The following is a 24,513-nucleotide window of genomic DNA, read 5'->3' on the forward strand; positions in this document are numbered from 1 at the left end:
ATAGAAAGAATTGTTCTTTTAGTTTGAAAATAAATGAAATTTGTAGAGAATGAATTCTTTCCAAGCATCTCATTATCATTTTCTTCTATGTGCAAGTTCTTCACAAAACAATGACAAGGATGTTAATGTGACCCCGCATTCTGGGCCAGTCTCCAAGAGACCTACTGTCCCTTTAAATGTAAACCTTTTAAGCAGCTAGAAGTGTACATAATGTTGCTGTCATAGACTACTCACTTGTATGACTGTTTATAATAAAGTATTATAAATGGAAAAATGGCTCTTGATGTTTTTTTGTGTTTCATCAATGATCATATTAAATGTATTATTGTTAAAATGGGCAACTTGAGAAAAATGAGTCTAGTTTCACAAAATCTTCAAGTCAAATATTACACTGTACTTTGATTCATTTACACTAAAAAGTATTTGTATTTTTTTACACATACATTTTGAATCATCCTCCACAACCAGTGTTACATGGATCTACATGTCCCATTCCACTGTGAAATAATTGTGCCACTGTTCTATTCACTACCATCATTACGTAATGTGAACATCAGCAATGAATATCTGTACAATGCTCTATCTTAGAACGCGGAGTCAGGATCTTGGACCCCGATGACAGCGGTATATCGAGGAATCACTATCATTTTTCGGGGCAGTATTGTACTGTCACAACTCACTGCCTAGAACTGATACCACTATTCTCTGCTATTTGGGGCAGTGTTTGGAGTGATGGTCTCTATTTTGCCAGAGTCAGCAATATTATTGCTGGGTCATGATAACCTCATGTTATCAAGAGTGGACATTACAAACAAGTGCAGGAATGCACAGTAAAGTAGATATAGTTGATGGAAAAAAACGTTTTAAAAAGTGACATAATTTATGTTACTTCCTGTGTTGTAGGAACAATATTATGCATAATATAACTTGTCTAGATGATAGCCATCAAACTACACACAGTTTGATCTCAGAGACTGGAAGAGGTCATCACCTTTTCAAACATAAATTGGTTAAATAATTTTAGCAGTCTGAGATATATTTCTTCTTCCGAGGTTTTACAAATGCATGAAAACGGGTTTTTTAAACATTATTTCCATTACATGTATTACATTTTTATTTTTTAGGTTCCTTTTTTTTTTTTACATGTTTCCATGTTAAATAATAAAATGGAGACTCGATCCTGCAGTCTTGATGTGGGAATCTTAAAGTTTCCTTGATTTCAGGTGTTGGTGTCAAATTAAATAGATGACCACAAAGGATTTTCAGTTTTGTTTCCACCCTGCAGTGGTCAGTGGTCACCGGTGTGAACACCCAGCCAGGATGGTGAGGATGTCCAGGTGTGATGACAATCATCCACATCACAGCTGAGGGTGGGGCTGTCCTAGTGGTCACTCATCACTACTGTAACCATACAAGGCAGCCATTGTGAGCACCTGATCCTCAGTATTGTGGACTCTCATGATAAGGAGGAGCTATACTGATCACAAACATATTCCCCAAATTATGCTGGCTGTTTGTTTTCGGATATTTCATACATACAGTCAGGAAGTAGCTGCTGATCAGTATGCATTTGTACCTCCAATCCTATTTATCAGCACCTCCTATTATTTTAACCTGGTAAAATGTTCCACACAGTTTAACTACAACCATAGATAGATAGATAGACAGACAGAAAGACTGTCGACCCTATTGTTGTTATTATTATAATATTCATTGCATAGTTTAAGGAGAGAGCAAAAAATTAAAACATTCTCAAGGTCAGATGTGTTCATAAACATAAATGCGAATTGTCTTTCGATACTTTGCACTCCTAAACCCATTATTAAAATATTTTGTGATTGTGAAATGTGCTTAGGGCTGACGTGGTCTACATGGGGAGGAGTCGCTTACAATACATTCCTTTTGTACAAGCGTTGTCCTGAGCTTTGGAGCTTAAACCGGAAGCGAGCTATAAATAACATTAGCGGGAAAACCCAGAACATTTTCCAACTTTCGTTACTGATTTTGTCTTCACGAAAACCCAACATTTAGAAACTAACTTTTCCGACCTCGATACACGTGGCATCTGACATATTTTGATTTGCAAACATGGTAAGTGATTAATTATGTACATTTTGCCTCAAAAATGTCTTTGCACTTGGGACTGTCGGCATATTTGCAAATGATGTTTAATGTATATCCTCTTACGTGCCTTATGCCCCCTTTCAAGTTTGAATGAACTAGAAGCGTTTAAATCTACTCTTCTGGTGGCATCACAGAGGAAAATATCCAACTTGATGATAAATTCAGACGTATAGATTAAAACATTTACCACAACAAACTGAATCATTTTCGAAAAACGACAGAACATGGAGTACTAGTCAAAACGGATATGACACAAAATGTCCAAACTCATATAGTTAAATCTCGTTTGTAGAAAGGGATCGTGGTTTAGGGTAGCGTTAATATTGTAAACCAACATGTTTTGTCACATTGCTAATCCCAGTACTGACAATAGGTTGTCGTTTTTTAATACCCACAGTAGGGCTGGGACGAGTCGAAATTTACTACTTGGGTACCCGACCCCCTATTAACCGACCCTACCCGGGTACCCTCTGCAAATCTGAAGAGTAGGGAACAAAATGTCTGATTGGTAATTGTTTTACTTACTGCTGCCCTGGCTAAAACTATTTAGATACATGTATCAAACAATCAGATCATGAGTTCACCGAAGTTGACTGAAGCTTTATCTAAAATTTACTCAAACATTTACAAGTCAAAAGGAATGTGTGCATCATCAGAAAGAAATGTGAACATTAGCGACACTGAGCTATAGTGAATTTTTGTCATTAAACAATATATCACGTGACTAACCAATGGTCCGGGTAGTCCTATGGATACCCAGGTCCTACTCAGGACCCACCCGACCCGAGTACCCGAGTCACCCATCCCAGGTTTCATGGAATCCCCTAATTGAAACCTCTGTCTACATGAAAAACACAGTATGTGTAGCGTATATTTGATATTTTTGACATTGTCAGAATTTACTTATTAAGTACACAACACAGTGGTAGACAGTAAGATGTACTGGTGGTGTATTCCCCATAGGTCCCCACAGCGAAGGTTGTCATTAATTTGGTTAGACAACAGATGGGGATTCTCAGTTTTAAGTAATTACTTTATTGGAATCTCTCAGCTTTTCAAACCACCTAACAACCAGCATAACAGTACAGTCCACAAATAAGCATTTGTTAATTATTTTGGATATAAAAGATAAAACTACATCACATCACACATATTGTCTCTGTATATCGTTCTGCATTCCGTCTGGCACATAAACAGAGTGGATTGTTCCTAATGCATGTGTTAATACTGTTATGAATGAGGACATTATAATAAGTATTTATGAAACCCCTTGTCTTTTATTAATTATATCATCATAATAATTGTCTAATTACACATTATGGAAGCTCATATTATTTTTTTAACATTCTAAGTACTGGTTAGGATACATCATGAAAGACGTGTGTTGTGACTTGAAGTTCTGTAGATGTTGTCACCTGTACAGAATGTTTGAAAAATATCCAAAGGAAATTCATCCAAATCATCCAAATTTGGCTCCCACAGGAGATATCTCTTGGATGGGGTCAAGCGATATCTAAATTGTAGATATCGCTGCAGTGAAATGGCATCACAATGCTTTGCAGTCCCTTGTGACGGCATTGTTACCATGACATCACAATCAAATGACATCACAAATGGCTCTGCAACTGCTGTTAGCAGTACTTTTTACACTTAAAGCCCCCATTACACTTTCAAATAAACTTTGATCAAAAACTTGGTCAAAGTCCATTTTGACCAAGTTTTTGATAGTGTAACATGCCGTCAAAAACTGTCAAATATGCCTATGCCTACCCCGACGCCGCCTTCTCAACATGGCAATACACAAAATACATATCACAACAGCAAAACATTCTTCATCAGTAACATCCACTTTGGCAAGATAATTCCTGCCAAAACTTTGACGGCCTATCAAAAACTTTGATGAGTGTAAACAGCCCAACCCGGACCAAGAAAACATGGTCAATGTTTTCTTTGACCAAGTTTTTTTATCAAAGTTTTTGATAGTGTAACAGGGGCTTAAGACACTGCTTATTACTATCTACAAACTGAAAAAGTTGGAAGAATGATTTTGGATGATAAATAAAATCTCATCCGAGTGTCTTTTGATATCAAGTATGTCAGCACTCATTGATTCTCTATTTAACACCCGATGTTATGCATCATCACTGAAGATCTATATATTGACTACTAGCTGTACTTCAGACAAACCCATGAAGATCCGGGGTACAATAGGTCTTCAGCAACTTGTTCTTGCCGTAAAAGGTGACTATGCTTGTCGTAGGAGGCGACTGACTGGATCGGGTGGTCAGGCTCGCTGACTTGGTTGAAGCATGTCATCAATCCCAATTATGTGAATCAATGCTCATGATGTCAATCACTGGTTTGTCTGGTCCAGACTCGATTATTTACAGACCGCCATAGTGTAGCTGGAATATTGCTGAGTGCAGCGTAAAACAACAAACCAAATAAAAAAACTTCAGACAGTCTATAACCCAGGCCGGCTTATCTGCTCGCAAAGACACTGAATAAATCTTTATCATTTCCTCAGATTCAGATTTTACTACTGTTCAAATCTACTCCTGCTGAGACATGTGAAAGAGCATGAGATGAAGTAGGATGAAATTGTATGATATGTGGCAAGATGATGAGAGTCCTGTTCAAGTCAGAATTATTTTTTTTTTAGCTCAGTTAAACTTTAGATTTATTACCCCAAGGGATTAAAAACTTTTTGGGGATATATAGGGCAGGGATGTTGCTCAGATTTATTTACCCCCTGCAATGTGTTTTGCAGGGGATATTAAAGTGAACACTGTCTGTGCAATATGTTGTTTCAGGGAGCAGATCTTAAAAAACATATAGTAGTACATAACCAAACTTGGTACATAGATAGGTCTGGTGGTGAATTTGGTGCCTTTTGAAAGTTCAGGATTTTTCGAGTCTCCATCACATCAACTTGAATCAAATTTTGTTTTTTTAAATTAGTTAAAATTTGATGTCTTTGATAAGAACTTTCCAACACAAAGAGTTAGTACTTGAAGATTTCAAATTGAGAAAGCATCTACATTAAGAAGAGTGACTACACAACAAGGTCTACATCCAACTGATGTTGTATTATACTTGTACCCCAAGAAGTACACACATTGTCTTGTTGTGATCACTCTGGAGCCTGTTTCCTGTGTAGCGTCAGACAATGTCATCTGGAGGCTTACACCTAACACACACCAGTTTCTGTGTTGTTGATATAGGCTCATCTAGCTCTAGCCCCACCCTAACTGTAGAGTAAAGTTGGACATCTCTGTATAAAGCCCACCCCAGATTTGCAAAAATACCTCATGATCAGTGAGCCAAAAGCAGTGATTTAGTATAATGCATAGTTAACTGACTGTGTGAGTGAGTTGGATTTTATGCCGCTTTTAGCAGTATTCCAGCAATATCATGTTGAGGGACACTAGGAATGTGCCAATGTGGGAATCGAACCTGGGCCTTTGGCGTGATGAGCCAAATGCTTTAACCACGTCAGCATGATCAATATTTATCAGTGTATAGACCGTGTTATTATAAACTTGTGTTGAAAAACAAAGTGGATTTGTTATTTACTTTTAGTGGTACTTACAGTAGCTTTTATAATATTTCACTAGCCCTTTCAATATCAAAACATATTGGCCTTTTTATAGTAATATATTTATGTATGGCTTCAACATGTGCCTTGAAATGTTGTTTCTGTGATGGAAAGAATTGATTTATTCCCGTTAATATGCTTCATGAAAATTGTCTTTGAACATAGCCAAGAAAAAACAAATGTTCTAGTTATTACATAGATTCTTTATGTTCTTCATGATCTTACCCTGAAATTCATGTATTGTGTCATGAATGTAGTCATACTGAAAGTAGTTCCGGCAGAAGGTGATATTTTGCTCAAGTGAAATATTGATTTCAATTTTTCAGATTAATATGGTATTTCATCAGTAGATAATAACATTTTTACAAGAAGTAAAATGTGAATGTTCCTTTTTGTGTTGTGTTTTAGAAGTAATAGTAATTATGACAATGGTACGTGATGAATGGTAAGCTGAACACTGCCATGGTGTATCGTTATGTAATTGGTAATGATGTCCCATGTTTAATGTTGCAGAGTCATCGAGGCGGTGCCCGAGGGGGTCCTCCTGGACCAAACCCAGTTGGTACGTGGAGTTCTTATAGGCCTTTGGTAGTTCACCAGGATTGTATATCCAAGTACAATACATGGGTGGATACAGCTTTTTTTAAAAGTGGGGGTGCACAATTAAGATCTATTTATTGTCTTTGGTGGTAATTTATACAGAAATAAAGATTTTTTTCGAAATAAAAAGGGGGGGTGCGCACCCCCGCACCCCACCTCTGTATCCGCCCATGCAATATTTCAGTGCACAGAAAATAAATTAGTAGCGGCTAGTAAGGACTCTAAACTATTCTGGAGAATACCTCAAGAGAGTAATATGTCTAGTTGCATTTCACAGTCAATATCTAGTCAGCAGTGGGTGGATCACTTCATGTCACTCCTGTCTGTTGAACCAGTCAGAGTATTTGCTTCTGATTTTGATGATGATTTGCTTTCTTCTACACAAAGACCCACTGGAGAACTTGATCAACCAATCACTGATCAAGACGTTTTATCTACCGATAATATACTGAATGCTGCAAATAACAAATCACCAGGACCAGATGGCGTGGCTGTTGAATTTTTTAACTTCTAGGTACCTGACTGTACCATATCTTGCTCGCCTTTTTAATCACATTCTTGATCGTGGTAGATTCCCCAGTTGCTGGGTTAAGGGTATTATATGCCCTCTCTTCAAGTCTGACTGTGAAAATGACCCCAGAAACTATAGAGGTATTTCTTTCAATCGATGGAAAGTATTTACATCTATTTTGAACAACCATCTGCCGAATTGGCATGAGAATCATAATATTATTAATGAACAACAACCAGGTTTTAAGGCTCATTGCTCCACTGTTGAAAATATTGTTTCATTACAGGATATAGTTCAAATATACATTGGTAAGAAGAGAGGCAGATTTTACTGCCTCTTCATTGACTTTTCCAAGGCATTTGCCAGTTCACATCAACATTTACTCACGTAAGTAATTTTGCACATGTGTAACTATACATACGTGTGTATAAGTAAATTTACTCTGCTCTCACATGGAAATTAACTAATACCCTGTTCACATGCGCCTCGGTACATATGTGTGTATATATGCTGTGTGTGTAGAAATACATACATGGGTATACTTGTCATGTGAACGCGTTTACTCATGAGTGTATAATAACACCAGGAGCAAATTTGCATCATGTCTGGAGCAGGTGCAAATGTAAATGTAAATTTGCACTGTGTGTATATGTTGCAATGTGAACGTTTATGTCAACGTTAAGAGGATGATCTAATTAATATCTGTTTTTTTGCCAACACCAAACAAATGGTCAACAGTTGCCAACTTTTTTGAGCGGACGGTGTTTTCTTTTGGTTTCATTGAGTCAAAACTTTGTGTACAAATTAAATCAAACAAATGTTGCTTCACTCGAACATTTTCAGTGAAGTAACTCTCTTCTCATTCAACTTTGATTGGAAAACAACCTGTTTTGTTTTGAAAGTCATGAACAGACTGACGAAGATGTGTGCCTTACACAGTTTACATACTATATTTATGTATGTGTGTATAGAGGCACATGTGAAACAGGTATAAGTGGTTTACCTGTAACATTGGCACCTGTTAAGGATGTGTATAAGTCCACACATATTTATTATATTTATATACAAGTTAATTACCCTTATGGCCAGAGAGGGTGGCCCAGATATTACTGTTATCTCGTCTATGTGTAGAATAAAACATGTCAGGGTGTTTAAAATCTCATAAACCGATAACTTATAAACCGAAAAAAGAAACTTTAAACAACATTTAGCAACATTAGTATGTTTGAAACATACCTTCCATGAACCTTAGGAAACGGGCGTAAAATAGCAGTTGCTGGCGGACAGTGCTTGAAAAAGAAATTCTTTAAAACATTGTGATTTATTGGCGCCTCTGTAGCTTGGCGGTACACTCAGTGGGCTACAGATTCAAAGGTTGTCATTTGTCATTTGATTTTACATGTCATTATATTACATGTTCAAATGCAAAATAATTTTTTAGTGAGAAACATTCATATATTTCAATATAAACGGAAGTTATATGTATAAAAATTCTTGGGATATTATTTAAAATCCTGGCGATATAACATTATAATGCAAATATCCCTGTTTATAAGATTTAACCTGACTGGAGTGCAATAGGATGATATCACTGGAGGTTTATAATTAGGATTTGTGTTCTCTCATGTTTGCTGATGATATCTCAGAAATATCTGACACCTGTACACAAGTGCAGAGCAAGATAACTTACTAGAAAGTTTTTGTAAACATACTGGCGTGAAAGTAGAAAAGTGGTCCCTTAAGGTCGTATGAAAAGTGGTTTTATGATGGTACATCTATAGAAACAGTATCTTTCTATAAATACCTGGGACTTGTATTCACAATAGGCAACATATTTTGTTTATAATTATGAAAGGAGACTTTGTACCATCAGTTGTCCAGATCCATTTGAGATATTTCAGTGTATGATAAAACCTGTCCAATGGTTCTGAAATATGGGGCACGACTTATTGTAATACTATTTTAATCTGATCATATTAAGTTATTGTAAATCTAGTTTAAAGTTTGGTGGATCAATATGTAATAATATGGTTTAAGGGAATGTGGAAGAATGCCTTTGCAATTTGTATATTGACAAAGTCAATTAAGTATTGGTGCAGACTATCACATTCAGCAAACAATGGGTATCAAAACAATGTTATATTATGTTAAAACTTTGGATGGTGTAGGCCGTAATACCAGGGCAACACCAATAAGAGATATTCTGTTTAGATTTGGATTGGATGTCTGGATTAGTCAGGAAATAGGAAAACAAGCAGCCTTCAATGCACTTTTTAAGCAAAGAGTTGTTTATTTGCCTCTTTCAATAAAGGTAGACACTTGTTCACTATCAATTTAAAACGTACGTAATAGCTATTGGCGATTTCATCTGGGGATTATATATTATAGCTGTGAATCACATATATTTTTAGATATCTACATGTAGAGATTGTGGAGTTTTTGAAGAACAATAAACTTTGAACATTCAATTGAAAACTTATTATCGGAAGTAGTAACATGCATGATATTTTTTTAATAATGACAACATTGGTGTATTATAATAACGTTATTGATAATTTATAACAATAATGGCTCTAGTCGTGGCAACTTCCAAACTCTCGGGAAAATGTAATCTATCGGACTGTCATTCAGGCGATATTTCTGACAGATCACGATCTGAAAAATACTATCATGAAAGTGTATCCCTTGGATAAGCCGACCCCTTTCTACAGAACCTTTTTTCTGGTCCTCAAAATTCGGCTTATACGCGGTCATATACTGTACATGATAATCTCTTTCAGTAATGGCAAGCCTCCTTACATGCAAATCAGAAGTGTTTTTTTTCAACTTTTAATATTGAAAAGTATTCAAGCATAGGTGTCCTTCCTCAACATTTGAGAGTATCCTATTCCAGATTAGATGTTGCAATTTCAAGCTTGCTGATGAGACTGATATTAAAACATAATTTATAATGAAAGATGTTGTATGGCATGCAAGCTTAAAGGCTATTTTGCTGTTGAAGATGAATTGCACATCATCTATGTATGAGACTCCTACTCTAAATTGAGAAACAAACCCATGAAGCTCTGGGTTAGAATTGGTCTTCAGCAACCCATGCTTAAGAGGCGACTAACGGGATGGGGTGGACAGGCTCGCTGACTTAGTTGATGCATGTCATCGTATCCCAATGGCATGGATCGATGCTCACGCCGTCAATCACTCGATTGTCTAGCCCAGACTCAATTATTGACAGACCGCCATCATATAGCTGGAATATCGCTGAGTGTGTTAAGCAACAAAGAAATAAAGAATTGAGAAACAGGTTCATTGTAATATATTTTAGTAAATATCCTTCAATTAACCATTTTATTTCTATCATGCAGACAGAGTAAGACCATTGATGTTATCACAAATGTCAGTCTATCATGTATCATGTAAATATAAAAAGAAACACCAAATTGTAATCTTTTCAATTGTAATTGTATGTAATTTTGAGCCAGAGGCCTCACGAAAATAAAACTGTCTGTCTGTCTGTCTGTCTGTCTGTCCAAGTGAGCTTGGTGTGCTTTTTATGTGTTTATTAACTTTTCAGAAACCTTGATGTTTCTCATGTTTATCTCGTTTATGCCATTTGGATAAAAAATGTTTTCTTTTTATGAAAACATGGCAAAATGTAATTGGGATCAATCTTCTGCTTAGAAAGCATGACATCTAGCAAGATGAAATGTGGGTGTGATGTGTAGCATGATAATGAGAGTCCTAGACAAGTTTTAAAGGGAAATGTCACACCTCATCCCTTCAGCAGTCGTCGTGTACATCAAACATTATCTTGCAGTGTTAAATTTCAGAGTTCACCTTTGTGTCCAGGGATCAGGACTGCTCTGGGATACAGATAGGCACTGGTAACAAGGTGAACGTGATGAACGTACCGGGCGGAATGCAGACAAGAAGTCAAGCTCGGGCAGCAGCAGGGGCACCCAAAGTGAAAGTGAAGACACCAAAACGACCTCTGTCCAGTTAGTAAACAGCAGGGGGATTACTGGGGCATGTAACTGAGACACTGGGCCCCGTCTCATAAAGCGATCTTAGTGCTAGGTTGATCGTAAGCCTATGATAAAGTATGGGAGTTACGACCAACTTAGCACTAAGATCTCTTTGTGGAACAGGGCCCAGGGCATATTCTGGTTGGGATATAGGGAAGCTGGAATTGTGTTTAATAGACACTGTTTCAAAATATACATTTGTTCCCATTCAACACGCAGGAATGACAATTAACCAGTCCTATGGCTGAAGCTATTGCCTAATGTGTCAGTAAGTCTGTTGTGTCCTAAATATGTGACAAATGGCCAGTGTAAGATTTTCGGGTGAGCTTTTTAATAGATTATGTATTTAACATGTTTAATGTCCCAAATGAACAGTTTATACAAGGAACAAACCTAGTCATTGGAACATCTTCAAAAGTTTTGATGTTGAATAATGATTACAGTAGAATATGGTCCTAAGAGGCAAACATACATAGAACTGTAAATGCTTATAATGCTTTTTAAACAAATTATCAGCTAAAGTGAGTGAGTGAGTATGGTTTTACGCCGCTTTTAGCAATATTCCAGCAATATCACGGCGGGGGACACCAGAAATGGGCTTCACACATTGTGCCCATGTCGGGAATCGAACCCGGGTCTTCGGCGTGACGAGCGAACGCTTTAACCACTAGGCTACCCGACCGCCCCTTCAGCTAAAGAAAACTGATTTGATACATGAGGCAAACATAATCAGTGTCAATCTATCAATCCTACTCATCAGTGGAGAATCAAACAATGTCGGTCACCATCAGCAGTGAATCAAACAGTCAGTCGCCATCGGCAGTGAATCAAACAGTCAGTCACTATCGGCAGTGAATCAAACAGTCAGTCACTATCGGCAATGAATCAAACAGTCAGTCACTATCTGCAGTGAATCAAACAGTCAGTCACCATCAGCGGTGAATCAAACACTCACTCAACATCACGCAGTGAATCAAACACTCAGTCAACATCATGCAGTGAATCAAACACTCAGTCAACATCACGCAGTGAATCAAACACTCAGTCACCATCAGCAGTGAATCAAACTGTCAGTCACCATCAGCAGTGAATCAAACACTCAGTCAACATCACGCAGTGAATCAAACAGTCAGTCAACATCACGCAGTGAATCAAACAGTCAGTCACCATTGGCAGTGAATCAAACACTCAGTCAACATCACGCAGTGAATCAAACACTCAGTCAACATCACGCAGTGAATCAAACAGTCAGTCACCATTGGCAGTGAATCAAACACTCAGTCAACATCATGCAGTGAATCAAACAGTCAGTCACCATCAGCAGTGAATCAAACACTCAGTCAACATCACGCAGTGAATCAAACACTCAGTCAACATCACGCAGTGAATCAAACACCCAGTCAACATCACGCAGTGAATCAAACACTCAGTCAACATCACGCATTGAATCAAACAGTCAGTCACCATCGGCAGTGAATCAAACACTCAGTCAACATCATGCAGTGAATCAAACAGTCAGTCACCATCGGCAGTGAATCAAACACTCAGTCACCATCGGCAGTGAATCAAACACTCAGTCAACATCACGCAGTGAATCAAACAGTCAGTAACCATCAGCAGTGAATCAAACAGTCAGTCAACATCACAAAGTGAATCAAACACTCAGTCAACATCACGCAGTGAATCAAACAGTCAGTCACCATCAGCAGTGAATCAAACAGTCAGTCACCATCGGCAGTGAATCAAACACTCAGTCAACATCATGCAGTGAATCAAACAGTCAGTCATCATCGGCAGTGAATCAAACAGTCAGTCAACATCACGCAGTGAATCAAACACTCAGTCAACATCAGCAGTGAATCAAACAGTCAGTCACCATCAGCAGTGAATCAAACACTCAGTCAACATCACGCAGTGAATCAAACTCTCAGTCACCATCGGCAGTGAATCAAACACTCAGTCAACATCACGCAGTGAATCAAACAGTCAGTCACCATCAGCAGTGAATCAAACAGTCAGTCACCATCGGCAGTGAATCAAACACTCAGTCAACATCCCGCAGTGAATCAAACAGTCAGTCACCATCAGCAGTGAATCAAACAGTCAGTCACCATCAGCAGTGGATCAAACACTCAGTCACCATCGGCAGTGAATCAAACACTCAGTCAACATCACGCAGTGAATCAAACAGTCAGTAACCATCAGCAGTGAATCAAACAGTCAGTCAACATCAGCAGTGAATCAAACACTCAGTCAACATCACGCAGTGAATCAAACAGTCAGTCACCATCAGCAGTGAATCAAACAGTCAGTCACCATCGGCAGTGAATCAAACACTCAGTCAACATCATGCAGTGAATCAAACAGTCAGTCATCATCGGCAGTGAATCAAACAGTCAGTCAACATCACGCAGTGAATCAAACAGTCAGTCACCATCAGCAGTGAATCAAACAGTCAGTCACCATCAGCAGTGAATCAAACACTCAGTCAACATCACGCAGTGAATCAAACACTCAGTCACCATCGGCAGTGAATCAAACACTCAGTCAACATCACGCAGTGAATCAAACAGTCAGTCACCATCAGCAGTGAATCAAACAGTCAGTCACCATCGGCAGTGAATCAAACACTCAGTCAACATCACGCATTGAATCAAACACTCAGTCAACATCACGCAGTGAATCAAACAGTCAGTCACCATCAGCAGTGAATCAAACAGTCAGTCAGCATCAGCAGTGGATCAAACAGTCAGTCAACATCACGCAGTGAATCAAACAGTCAGTCACCATCACACAGTGAATCAAACAGTCAGTCACCATTGGCAGTGAATCAAACACTCAGTCAACATCACGCAGTGAATCAAACACTCAGTCAACATCACGCAGTGAATCAAACAGTCAGTCACCATCGGCAGTGAATCAAACACTCAGTCAACATCATGCAGTGAATCAAACAGTCAGTCACCATCAGCAGTGAATCAAACACTCAGTCACCATCGGCAGTGAATCAAACAGTCAGTCAACATCACGCAGTGAATCAAACAGTCAGTCAACATCACGCAGTGAATCAAACAGTCAGTCAACATCAGCAGTGAATCAAACAGTCAGTCAACATCACGAAGTGAATCAAGCAGTCAGTAACCATCAGCAGTGAATCAAACACTCAACATCACGCAGTGAATCAAACAGTCAGTCAACATCACGAAGTGAATCAAGCAGTCAGTAACCATCAGCAGTGAATCAAATACTCAACATCACGCAGTGAATCAAACACTCAGTCACCATCACGCAGTGAATCAAACAGTCAGTCACCATCAGCAGTGAATCAAACAGTCAGTCACCATCGGCAGTGAATCAAACACTCAGTCAACATCACGCAGTGAATCAAACAGTCAGTCAACATCACGCAGTGAATCAAACAGTCAGTCACCATCAGCAGTGAATCAAACAGTCAGTCACCATCAGCAGTGAATCAAACACTCAGTCAACATCATGCAGTGAATCAAACACTCAGTCAACATCACGCAGTGAATCAAACACTCAGTCAACATCACGCAGTGAATCAAACAGTCAGTCGTCACCATCAGCAGTGAATCAAACAGTCAGTCACCATCACACAGTGAATCAAACAGTCATTCAACATCACACAGTGAATCAAACAGTCAGTCACCATCAGCAGTGAATCAAACAGTCAGTCACCTTTGGCAGTGAATCAAACACTCAGTCAACATCAAGCAGTGAATCAAACACTCAGTCAACATCACGCAGTGAATCAAACAGTCAGTCGTCATCAGCAGTGAATCAAACACTCAGTCAACATCACGCAGTGAATCAAACAGTCAGTCACCATCAGCAGTGAATCAAACAGTCAGTCACCATCGGCAGTGAATCAAACAGTCAGTCACTATCGGCAGTGAATCAAACACTCGTTCAACATCACACAGTGAATCAAACAGTCAGTCACCATCAGCAGTGAATCAAACACTCAGTCAACATCACGCAGTGAATCAAACAGTCAGTCATCAGCAGCAGTGAATCAAACAGTCAGTCACCATCGGCAGTGAATCAAACAGTCAGTCACTATCGGCAGTGAATCAAACACTCGTTCAACATCACACAGTGAATCAAACACTCAGTCACCATCAGCAGTGAATCAAACACTCAGATAACATCATGCAGTGAATCAAACAGTCAGTCATCAGCAGCAGTGAATCAAACAGTCAGTCAACATCATGCAGTGAATCAAACAGTCAGTCATCAGCAGCAGTGAATCAAACAGTCAGTCATCATCGGCAGTGAATCAAACAGTCAGTCAACATCACGCAGTGAATCAAACACTCAGTCAACATCACGCAGTGAATCAAACACTCAGTCACCATCAGCAGTGAATCAAACACTCAGTCACCATCAGCAGTGAATCAAACAGTCAGTCAACATCACGCAGTGAATCAAACACTCAGTCAACATCACGCAGTGAATCAAACAGTCAGTCACCATCAGCAGTGGATCAAACAGTCGGTCACCATCCGCAGTGAATCAAACAGTCGGTCACCATCGGCAGTGAATCAAACAGTCAGTCACCATCAGCGGTGAATCAAACAGTCAGCCACCATTGTTACCTGTTGATTTCCAAATTGAAACAATATGTCAATCCAGAAATCTGTACGTAAAAGAACCTAGTTTGAAACCAACAAACAACCAACAAGTGGTATGCAATCACAATCAACAAATGTATTATAAAATTCACTAAGTTTACAAATCAATACAAGTTACTGTACAGCAATTACAATGGCAGTAAACAGTAGAGTGGTAGTACAATATTCAATGCAATAAATAATATGATGGCAGTGGTCACTATCAAATGCAAAATTACAGTGATGATAACAAAACTCAGTGCTTCCAAGATGGCCTTGACAGGGAATCAGGGATGATGAGCAAGCCTCACTTGAAAGCTGGTTCCAAAGCAATGAAAATGTGTGTGAGTCGAAATGTGTGAGAGATAATGTGTGAGACATATGCAAACACACAATATATACAGTCAATATTCTTTATTCATTTCATACTGTAGGCCATCGACCCATTTTACATTTAGATAGTCAGGTCCTCAATGGACATTAAATATATACAGTCCAACTTGCTTCCAGAACACCGCAGAATATTCCATACCAGTCCACGGTATTCTGGAAGTTTACACACCAAACTAGTGTCTAAGTATAGAAACTTCCAGATGACTGCTTAGATTAAATGACACTACATTCCAGCCAACTAATCACTGCCCAAATACAACGCAATGAGCATATACCGAATCTCCACAGAAACAATGTAACAGTGTCACAATCATTGTTAAACAATACAATACATTATCATAATTCACCATCAGAAGTGAATCAAATATAATTACACACAGTCAAGCTTTCGGCCTCCCGGCCTTCATCAGGCACGCTCTGTTGGTATTGTACTACGTCATTCGAGTTCCTTTTTCAACCATTGCTGTAACTGACTTGAGCTATGACTTCATTACTAACAGTGACTTCCACCTGTTTTCTATTATTTATCCATAAGTTCTACCTGTCTCACAGATCCTTTCAATTATCAGGACAAAAACGTCCCTAGGTGTTTGTTATAACCACTTTTTTCTTTTATTATATCAGCGTCAGGAGTTTGTTATACCGGTAACTATGTTTCACTGTTATCTTACTCAGGGTCTGAAAGTCCCTTGGCGTTTGTTGAAACCATGTTTTCCTGTAATCCTTCAAGAGTCGGAAAGTCCCTCAGAGTTTGTTGTAACCATGTTTCACTGTTATTTTACTCAGGATCTGAAAGTCCCTTGGAGTTTGTTATAACCATGTTTTCCTGTAATCCTTCAAGATTTGGAAAGTCCCTTGGAGTTTGTTATAACCAAGTTTTCCTGTAATCCTTCAAGAGTCGGACAGTCCCTCAGAGTTTGTTGTAACCATGTTTACCTGTAATCCTTCAAGAGTAGGAAAGTCCCTCAGAGTTTGTTGTAACCATGTTTTCCTGTAATCCTTCAAGAGTAGGAAAGTCCCTTGGAGTTTGTTGTAACCATGTTTTTCTGTAATCCTTCAAGAGTAGGAAAGTCCCTTGGAGTTTGTTGTAACCAAGTTTTCCTGTAATCCTTCAAGAGTAGGAAAGTCCCTCAGAGTTTGTTGTAACCACGTTTACCTGTAATCCTTCAAGAGTAGGAAAGTCCCTTGGAGTTTGTTGTAACCATGTTTTCCTGTAATCCTTCAAGAGTAGGAAAGTCCCTTGGAGTTTGTTGTAACCATGTTTTTCTGTAATCCTTCAAGAGTAGGAAAGTCCCTTGGAGTTTGTTGTAACCAAGTTTTCCTGTAATCCTTCAAGAGTAGGAAAGTCCCTCAGAGTTTGTTGTAACCACGTTTTCCTGTAATCCTTCAAGAGTAGGAAAGTCCCTTGGAGTTTGTTGTAACCATGTTTTTCTGTAATCCTTCAACAGTAGGAAAGTCCCTTGGAGTTTGTTGTAACCATGTTTTTTCTGTAATCCTTCAAGAGTAGGAAAGTCCCTTGGAGTTTGTTGTAACCATGTTTTCCTGTAATCCTTCAAGAGTAGGAAAGTCCCTCAGAGTTTGTTGTAACCATGTTTTCCTGTAATCCTTCAAGAGTAGGAAAGTCCCTTGGAGTTTGTTGTAAACATGTTTTTCTGTAATCCTTCAACAGTAGGAAAGTCCCTTGGAGTTTGTTATAACAATGTTTTCCTGTAATCCTTCAAGAGTCGGAAAGTGCCTCAGAGTTTGTTGTAACCATGTTTTCCTGTAATCCTTCAACAGTAGGAAAGTCCCTTGGAGATTGTTATAACCATGTTTTCCTGTAATCCTTCAAGAGTCGGAAAGTCCCTCAGAGTTTGTTGTAACCATGTTTTCCTGTAATCCTTCAAGAGTCGGAAAGTCCCTTGGAGTTTGTTGTAACCATGTTTTCCTGTAATCCTTCAAGAGTAGGAAAGTCCCTTGGAGTTTGTTGTAACCATGTTTTCCTGTAATCCTTCAAAAATCAGAAAGTCCCTTGGAGTTTGTTATAACCATGTTTTCCTGTAATCCTTCAAGAGTAGAAAAGTCCCTTGGAGTTTGTTGAAACCATGTTTTTCTGTAATCCTTCAAGAGTCGGAAAGTCCCTTGGAGTTTGTTATAACCATGTTTTCCTGTAATCCTTCAACAGTAGGAAAGTCCCTCAGAGTTTGTTGTAACCATGTATTCCTGTAATCCTTCAAGAGTAGGAAAGTCCCTCAGAGTTTGTTGTAACCATGTTTTCCTGTAATCCTTCAACAGTAGGAAAGTCCCTCAGAGTTTGTTATAACCATGTTTTCCTGTTATCCTTCAAGAGTCTGAAAGTCCCTCAGAGTTTGTTGTAACCATGTTTTCCTGTAATCCTTCAAGAGTCGGAAAGTCCCTTGGAGTTTGTTGTAACCATGTTTTCCTGTAATCCTTCAAGAGTAGGAAAGTCCCTTGGAGTTTGTTGTAACCATGTTTTCCTGTAATCCTTCAAAAATCGGAAAGTCCCTTGGAGTTTGTTATAACCATGTTTTCCTGTAATCCTTCAAGAGTAGAAAAGTCCCTCAGAGTTTGTTGTAACCATGTTTTCCTGTAATCCTTCAAGAGTCGGAAAGTCCCTCAGAGTTTGTTGTAACCATGTATTCCTGTAATCCTTCAAGAGTAGGAAAGTCCCTTGGAGTTTGTTGTAACCATGTTTTTTTCTGTAATCCTTTAAAAATCGGAAAGTCCCTTGGAGTTTGTTATAACCATGTTTTCCTGTAATCCTTCAAGAGTAGAAAAGTCCCTCAGAGTTTGTTGTAACCATGTTTTTCTGTAATCCTTCAAGAGTAGGAAAGTCCCTTGGAGTTTGTTGTAACCATGTTTTTCTGTAATCCTTCAAGAGTAGGAAAGTCCCTTGGAGTTTGTTGTAACCAAGTTTTCCTGTAATCCTTCAAGAGTAGGAAAGTCCCTCAGAGTTTGTTGTAACCACGTTTTCCTGTAATCCTTCAAGAGTAGGAAAGTCCCTTGGAGTTTGTTGTAACCATGTTTTCCTGTAATCCTTCAAGAGTAGGAAAGTCCCTTGGAGTTTGTTGTAACCATGTTTTTCTGTAATCCTTCAACAGTAGGAAAGTCCCTTGGAGTTTGTTATAACCATGTTTTCCTGTAATCCTTCAAGAGTCGGAAAGTCCCTCAGAGTTTGTTGTAACCATGTATTCCTGTAATCCTTCAAGAGTCGGAAAGTCCCTTGACGTTTGTTATAACCGTGTTTTCCTGTAATCCTTCAAGAGTCGGAAAGTCCCTCAGAGTTTGTTGTAACCATGTATTCCTGTAATCCTTCAAGAGTCGGAAAGTCCCTTGACGTTTGTTATAACCGTGTTTTCCTGTAATCCTTGCAGAGTCTGAAAATGAGCCCACAAGGGACCAGATGGACAGAGTGTGCAAAAAACTGACTAAGTACAATGACACGGCATGGAAGGACCTAGGGACCAAGCTAGGCCTGACCACTGGGGAACTGGAGACGATCCACCATGACCACCGCATAGAAGGGGACTACGAGCTGAGCTACCAGACTCTATTGGTGTGGAAAAGACGCCAGCCCACCCCTCCACAAGTCAAGGTTTTAGCTAAAGCACTCTGTGATATTGGTAGAGGAGACCTCTCTGACACTCTGACATAATCAGGATTTGTATCTGGAAAAGCAAATGTTTATTCATTTTTTTAATGTTTATCCTATGTCGAAAGTCCATTGATAGGTGTGTAATTTTCCAAGTGGGATGGAAATGGGCCTTTGCCATCTTCACAATGAATTTTGTCGCTTGCAAAAGGATAAATCTTTTATACAACACTGTACTTTATTTAAATTTCATAACGTACATTTGCAAAAACACAAATGACCAGCAAAGGAGTTTTGTTTAAATTTCATAACCCCAAGGGTTGCGTTGTACAACGTGATCTTAACGCTAAGGTTATCGTAACTCTCATACCTCCCATACGTAGCGCTAAGGTGATCGTAACTCCCTACCTTCCATTACATAGTGCTAAGGTGATCATAACTCCCGTTCAAAGCACTAAGATGATTATAACTTTACCAAGTTTTCCTATAATAATTAGATCCACATCAAGTGCTTTTATGAGTTATCATGGTGTAATATTATACATCATGACAACTCATAAGAGCACTTCTAATTATTATAGGAAAACTTAGTATAAATGTCATATCATGATAACTCCCTTACCTCCCACACATAGCGCTAAGGTGATCATAACTCCCTACCTCCCATACGTAGTGCTAAGGTGATTGTGAGTCGGATACTTTCCATAGGTAGTGCTAAGGTGATTGTAACTCCCATCCGTAGTGCGAAGGTGATCGTAACTCCCATACGCAGTGCTAAGGTGATCATAAGTCATCCATCACTTGGAGCAGATGATGTAGACTGACATTCGTTGTTCCATCTTCCATCCATCCAACTTCAAATGCGATAAGTTTTCTCTGAAACCACTATGGATTCAATGATGACAGTTTCATACATCATACCCTCTAGATGACATATTGAATTCATCATTAAGTGATGAATATGTTGTCATGTTTGAAAACCGCCATCAAGAATTAGTGTTTAGCACCCTTCAGTTTGCTTTTGCTCAAATGAGGTAACGGTGCGTTTCAAGAACATAACATATAAACCGTTTCATATATCTTCATGAGACTCTGTTTACACATCAGGCATTTGCTGAACTAGTGACTTTGATGTTCCGGAATTTTTTTTTTAGATTTCAAAGTTCAAATTGGGGTCCCTTTTTGTGGTGTAAAACATTTCATTATTTCTCCATGAAACTTTGCAATGTATTATACTAGGTAGGACTGGTGCCTATTTTCACAGAAATTGAAACTATTAAATACAATTGTGAACATGCACAGATGGTGGCGGATATGAATGACTTTGTCTCCGGGGTGTCACAAACATGTCAACATTTAGGCTTGTGTAGCAGATATAAACTTTCTGAGTCTGTGATGGGAACGGACCATCTGATCCGAGGTCGGACGCCTTGTCCGCATGACCAAAGGGTTTAAACCCATCATCAGGCTGACAAGATAAGGATTTCATCTGTGAGATGACTCTACGCCCTGCTACATACTCCCCCATCAACAGAAGGTACTGAGGCTTATTTTGCTCAAATGTAATATTAACTTGCTCAGACCCACGTTGGGCGCCAATGTAGCGGCCACAAAATTTTCGAGTCCCAAGGATTTGAAACACTGACCTTCTGATCCGAGGTTGGACGCTTTGTCCACATGAAATAAAGGTTAACCCCATCAGCATGCTGACAAGGTGCGGATGTCATCTGTGGGATGACTCCATGCCCTGCTACACTTCTATAGCATCCTCCAACTCCCCAAACCCTCTAACTTTTGGCCATCAGCAGCTTGTTGCAGACTTGGCTCAGGTCTGTGATCTCATGAAGATGAACTGGTAAGTATCCAGTGGCAACATTACACTGTTTGCTTTTCGTGTTCTGAGTACTAGTTATTGGTTTCCCATTGTTTGAATCCCCAGGGACCATATCCGTATAGGGTCTCCGAAATCCCTAGTGCTTACAGATGGTCAACTGTGGTCAGTTTCGCAGAATCATTGTAAAGATCTAATAGATCTATCATCCATAAAAACCCATTCCAAGTGTTCTGTCTATTTTCCAAAAATAACAGAAACATGAAGATCATCATAATTTTTGTAAAATTCATTGATATCAGCCTGTGATAGTGTTTGAGTCCCTATTTGTTTGCTTCGGTCATTAAATGACAGCTGGCAAATTAGTTCTGTATGTATTTGTAACTCACGTGGATTTGTAGAGGTTGAACATAACCTTGCTTGAAAAGGTTTGTCAGTGTTCCCGTTTAGGTTAAGACCAGTAATTCATGTGACTGTCAGTCCCTGTGGACCTTATAGAGTACCTTATTAATCGTTGTTGCTGAACAAAATATCGGTGATATTCATAAAGTACATTTTTCTAACAAATTCAGCTTGTCTGTTACCATCAGGGTTTCCCCTTGTCTATTTCTAGGTTAAATATCCATTTGTAGCGACTTCGTCTTAAAATATGATAAAAAAAAGAAGAGTAATTTGTGACTGAAGTTTGTGTGAATGACGTATAGATCTAACTTTGTTACTTCAAAATGACATATTTGCACTGAACATGATGTTGAAAGAATTAAAACCAAATAATTTCCATGCATTTTTATATTTGTTGAAAGTTGGGACTGGCAAAAATTAGGGGGGACTGGTAATTGTTAGAGTTGCCTGTCCACAAGGACTGGCAGTTTCAAAAGCCAGCGGGAACACTGTTTGTGTGTGTTGAGATTAATGTCCTGGTGCATGGGGTCAGTTGTCCACTGGTTGTAGACTGGAATGGATTGAACAACCTGGACTCTCCAACAAAGCTTTGTTTCAGGAGTGATGTCCCAATCTCTATCATTTCCACCGCTAACCTATCACATCATGTCTAGCCCATGAGAGAACTTTGATTGGATGGCTAGTTCTAGCATCATGTCATAATGAAGCGACTTAAAGGTAACAAATAAGCTCAGGGTATTTATCATCACAGAATTGAGATATTATACCGCTGGAGTCGTGAGACCTTCCTTTTTGTATACATGTAGTCAAACTGCATGACATTGTATATTGTCAAATTGTTCATGTGCCATTAGCGGTATGCACATTTTGTAACTCTGCCTCCATCCGTGAAGATTAGCTCCCTTTCCTTGTCTCATCCATGGCAGTTCAATAAACACCGGTTCCAATGCTGGATGGTTGAGTGACCTCCGTGGTCAGTACTGGCGATGTACGTACTAAGCATCATTTTTCAAGGGTCACCTTGGTATGTAGTGTCAAACATGGACATATGCCAACAAGTGTCCATAATTCTGAGCATGCTGAAAATGTGATTAACAGTTGAAAAACAAATTGTTTATGCCTGTGTCACAGTGATAGGATGCTTTCATGAAACCGGAATAATGGACGACTATTAAAAACAATGAAAAATGCAAGACTGAAGGTGATAAAAAAAGTTACGCAAAACACAATCCTGTATTCTAATGTCTATTTGAAAGAGTTAAGTCCCAAGATATACCCTGATTTTGTTTCTAGGTTTGTCAGCACCATACCCGTGCTCGTTGGTTTCACAGGAGTGGTAAACGTCTGAGACCTGCATCACTTCAGGCTTTCCTCCCACATTAAGCTGACACGCTGTGATATAACTGGAATACTGTTAAAAGCGGTGTTAAGCCCAACTCACTCACTAACTCTGGTTGCCTCACTTCTCTTCGGATTGTCAAGGTAATTGAAAGGACACAGGTGGCCCAGTGGCCTCTGGAAAGGAACTTGCCTGCTGTGCAAAGTAACATCCCTAAGCAGTGTCAGGATCTGGTCTGATCTCAGCTGACATCCCATGATATTACTGATATTTTTCAAAGAGACATTAACCCAAATGGTCTAGTTTCTGATGTCAGTAAGCATAGGAAGCATTGATACATGTGTTGAAGACTTCTTGACCAGTGGAATCAGTATTTGTTTTGTTATATTGTGTAATTCTTAGCTTTAAAAGTACATGCATAAAAATGCTTTAACAAAGTACTGATTGTTAATTTCTAGCTGGAATATTGTTGCATCCAATTGGGAGTGTAATTCTGACTTTGTTTCTGATGTCAATACTCAGTGGGCATGGGGGCCCAGTCATCCAAGGCACCACATTTTGCGGTGCAGAGTTGCAGCCCTTGGTCAGGCCAGAAATATGATTGTGGGTTCGAATCCCAGTTTGCCCCACCGATTATGTTTCCGAGTTTGTCAGCACTATGCCCATGCTCGTATTAAAAGACTGAAATCTGCATCACTTCAGGCTTTCCTCCCTCATTAAGTTGAGATGCTATGATATAACTGGAAAACTGTTCAAAGCAGTTTTAATCCCAACTTACTCATTCACTCCAATGAAGAATTGATATATGTGCCAGTGAAGCAAGTATGTTCAGTTTTTGTTTTGTTATTCTTTGCTTTAAAAGGGCTTGTTTAAAATGCTTCAACAAAGTATTGTTTGTTTGTTCATTTTTCCTCCTGAAAGGATCTACTGGACACATTGTTAGGCCACAAATACAGATTACCTGGAATGTTGCATTGACAGTTTTGTCTGTGTGTCCATAATTCATATTTCAGCATCTCTGAAACTAATAAGTGGGACTGGCCGCTAAGATCCGGGGTAGAATAGGTCTTCAGCAAACTCATACTTGCCGTAAAAGGCGTCTATGATTGCCGTAAGAGTCGACAAACGGGATCGGGTGATCAGGCTCGCTGACTTGGTTGAAACATGTCATCGATCCCAATTGCGTAGATCGAGGATCATGATATTAATCACTGGATTGTCTGGTCCAGACTCGATTATTTACAGACCGTCGGCATATAGCTGGAATATTGATGAGTGCGGCATAAAACAACAAACGAACCAATCAACTGGCCGCCATGTTGTTGATATCACCAACCCTACACTGGGGCTGGTTTGTAGCTCACCTTCCGATTGATCTGAGTAGTGTAGCAATACAAATTGGGTAATGAAAATCTAGGGTGGGTAATTTGATACTGTTAATCGCCTATTAAAACAAGAATGGATTGC

The 24,513-nt window shown here is 39.1% G+C and overlaps 2 protein-coding genes across 2 annotated transcripts in view; both read left to right on the forward strand.

Annotated features, from left to right (window-relative positions):
• The window catches only part of LOC124148298 (protein immune deficiency-like), a 39,921-nt gene that overhangs the window by 12,931 nt on the left and 2,477 nt on the right, over nucleotides 1-24,513 (forward strand). The window lies entirely within an intron of this gene.
• Nucleotides 1,963-23,934, forward strand: LOC124148299. The gene is made up of 4 exons (XM_048398903.1): nucleotides 1,963-2,091; nucleotides 6,236-6,284; nucleotides 10,661-10,828; nucleotides 19,257-23,934. The coding sequence occupies exons 1-4, from the start codon at nucleotides 2,089-2,091 to the stop codon at nucleotides 19,535-19,537; spliced, it is 501 nt and encodes a 166-aa protein (XP_048254860.1). The 5' UTR covers nucleotides 1,963-2,088; the 3' UTR covers nucleotides 19,538-23,934.

The sequence above is a fragment of the Haliotis rufescens genome, unplaced genomic scaffold (assembly GCF_023055435.1).
Source record: "Haliotis rufescens isolate VD_foot unplaced genomic scaffold, xgHalRufe1.0.p SCAF_19, whole genome shotgun sequence".
NCBI classification, from domain to species: domain Eukaryota; kingdom Metazoa; phylum Mollusca; class Gastropoda; order Lepetellida; family Haliotidae; genus Haliotis; species Haliotis rufescens.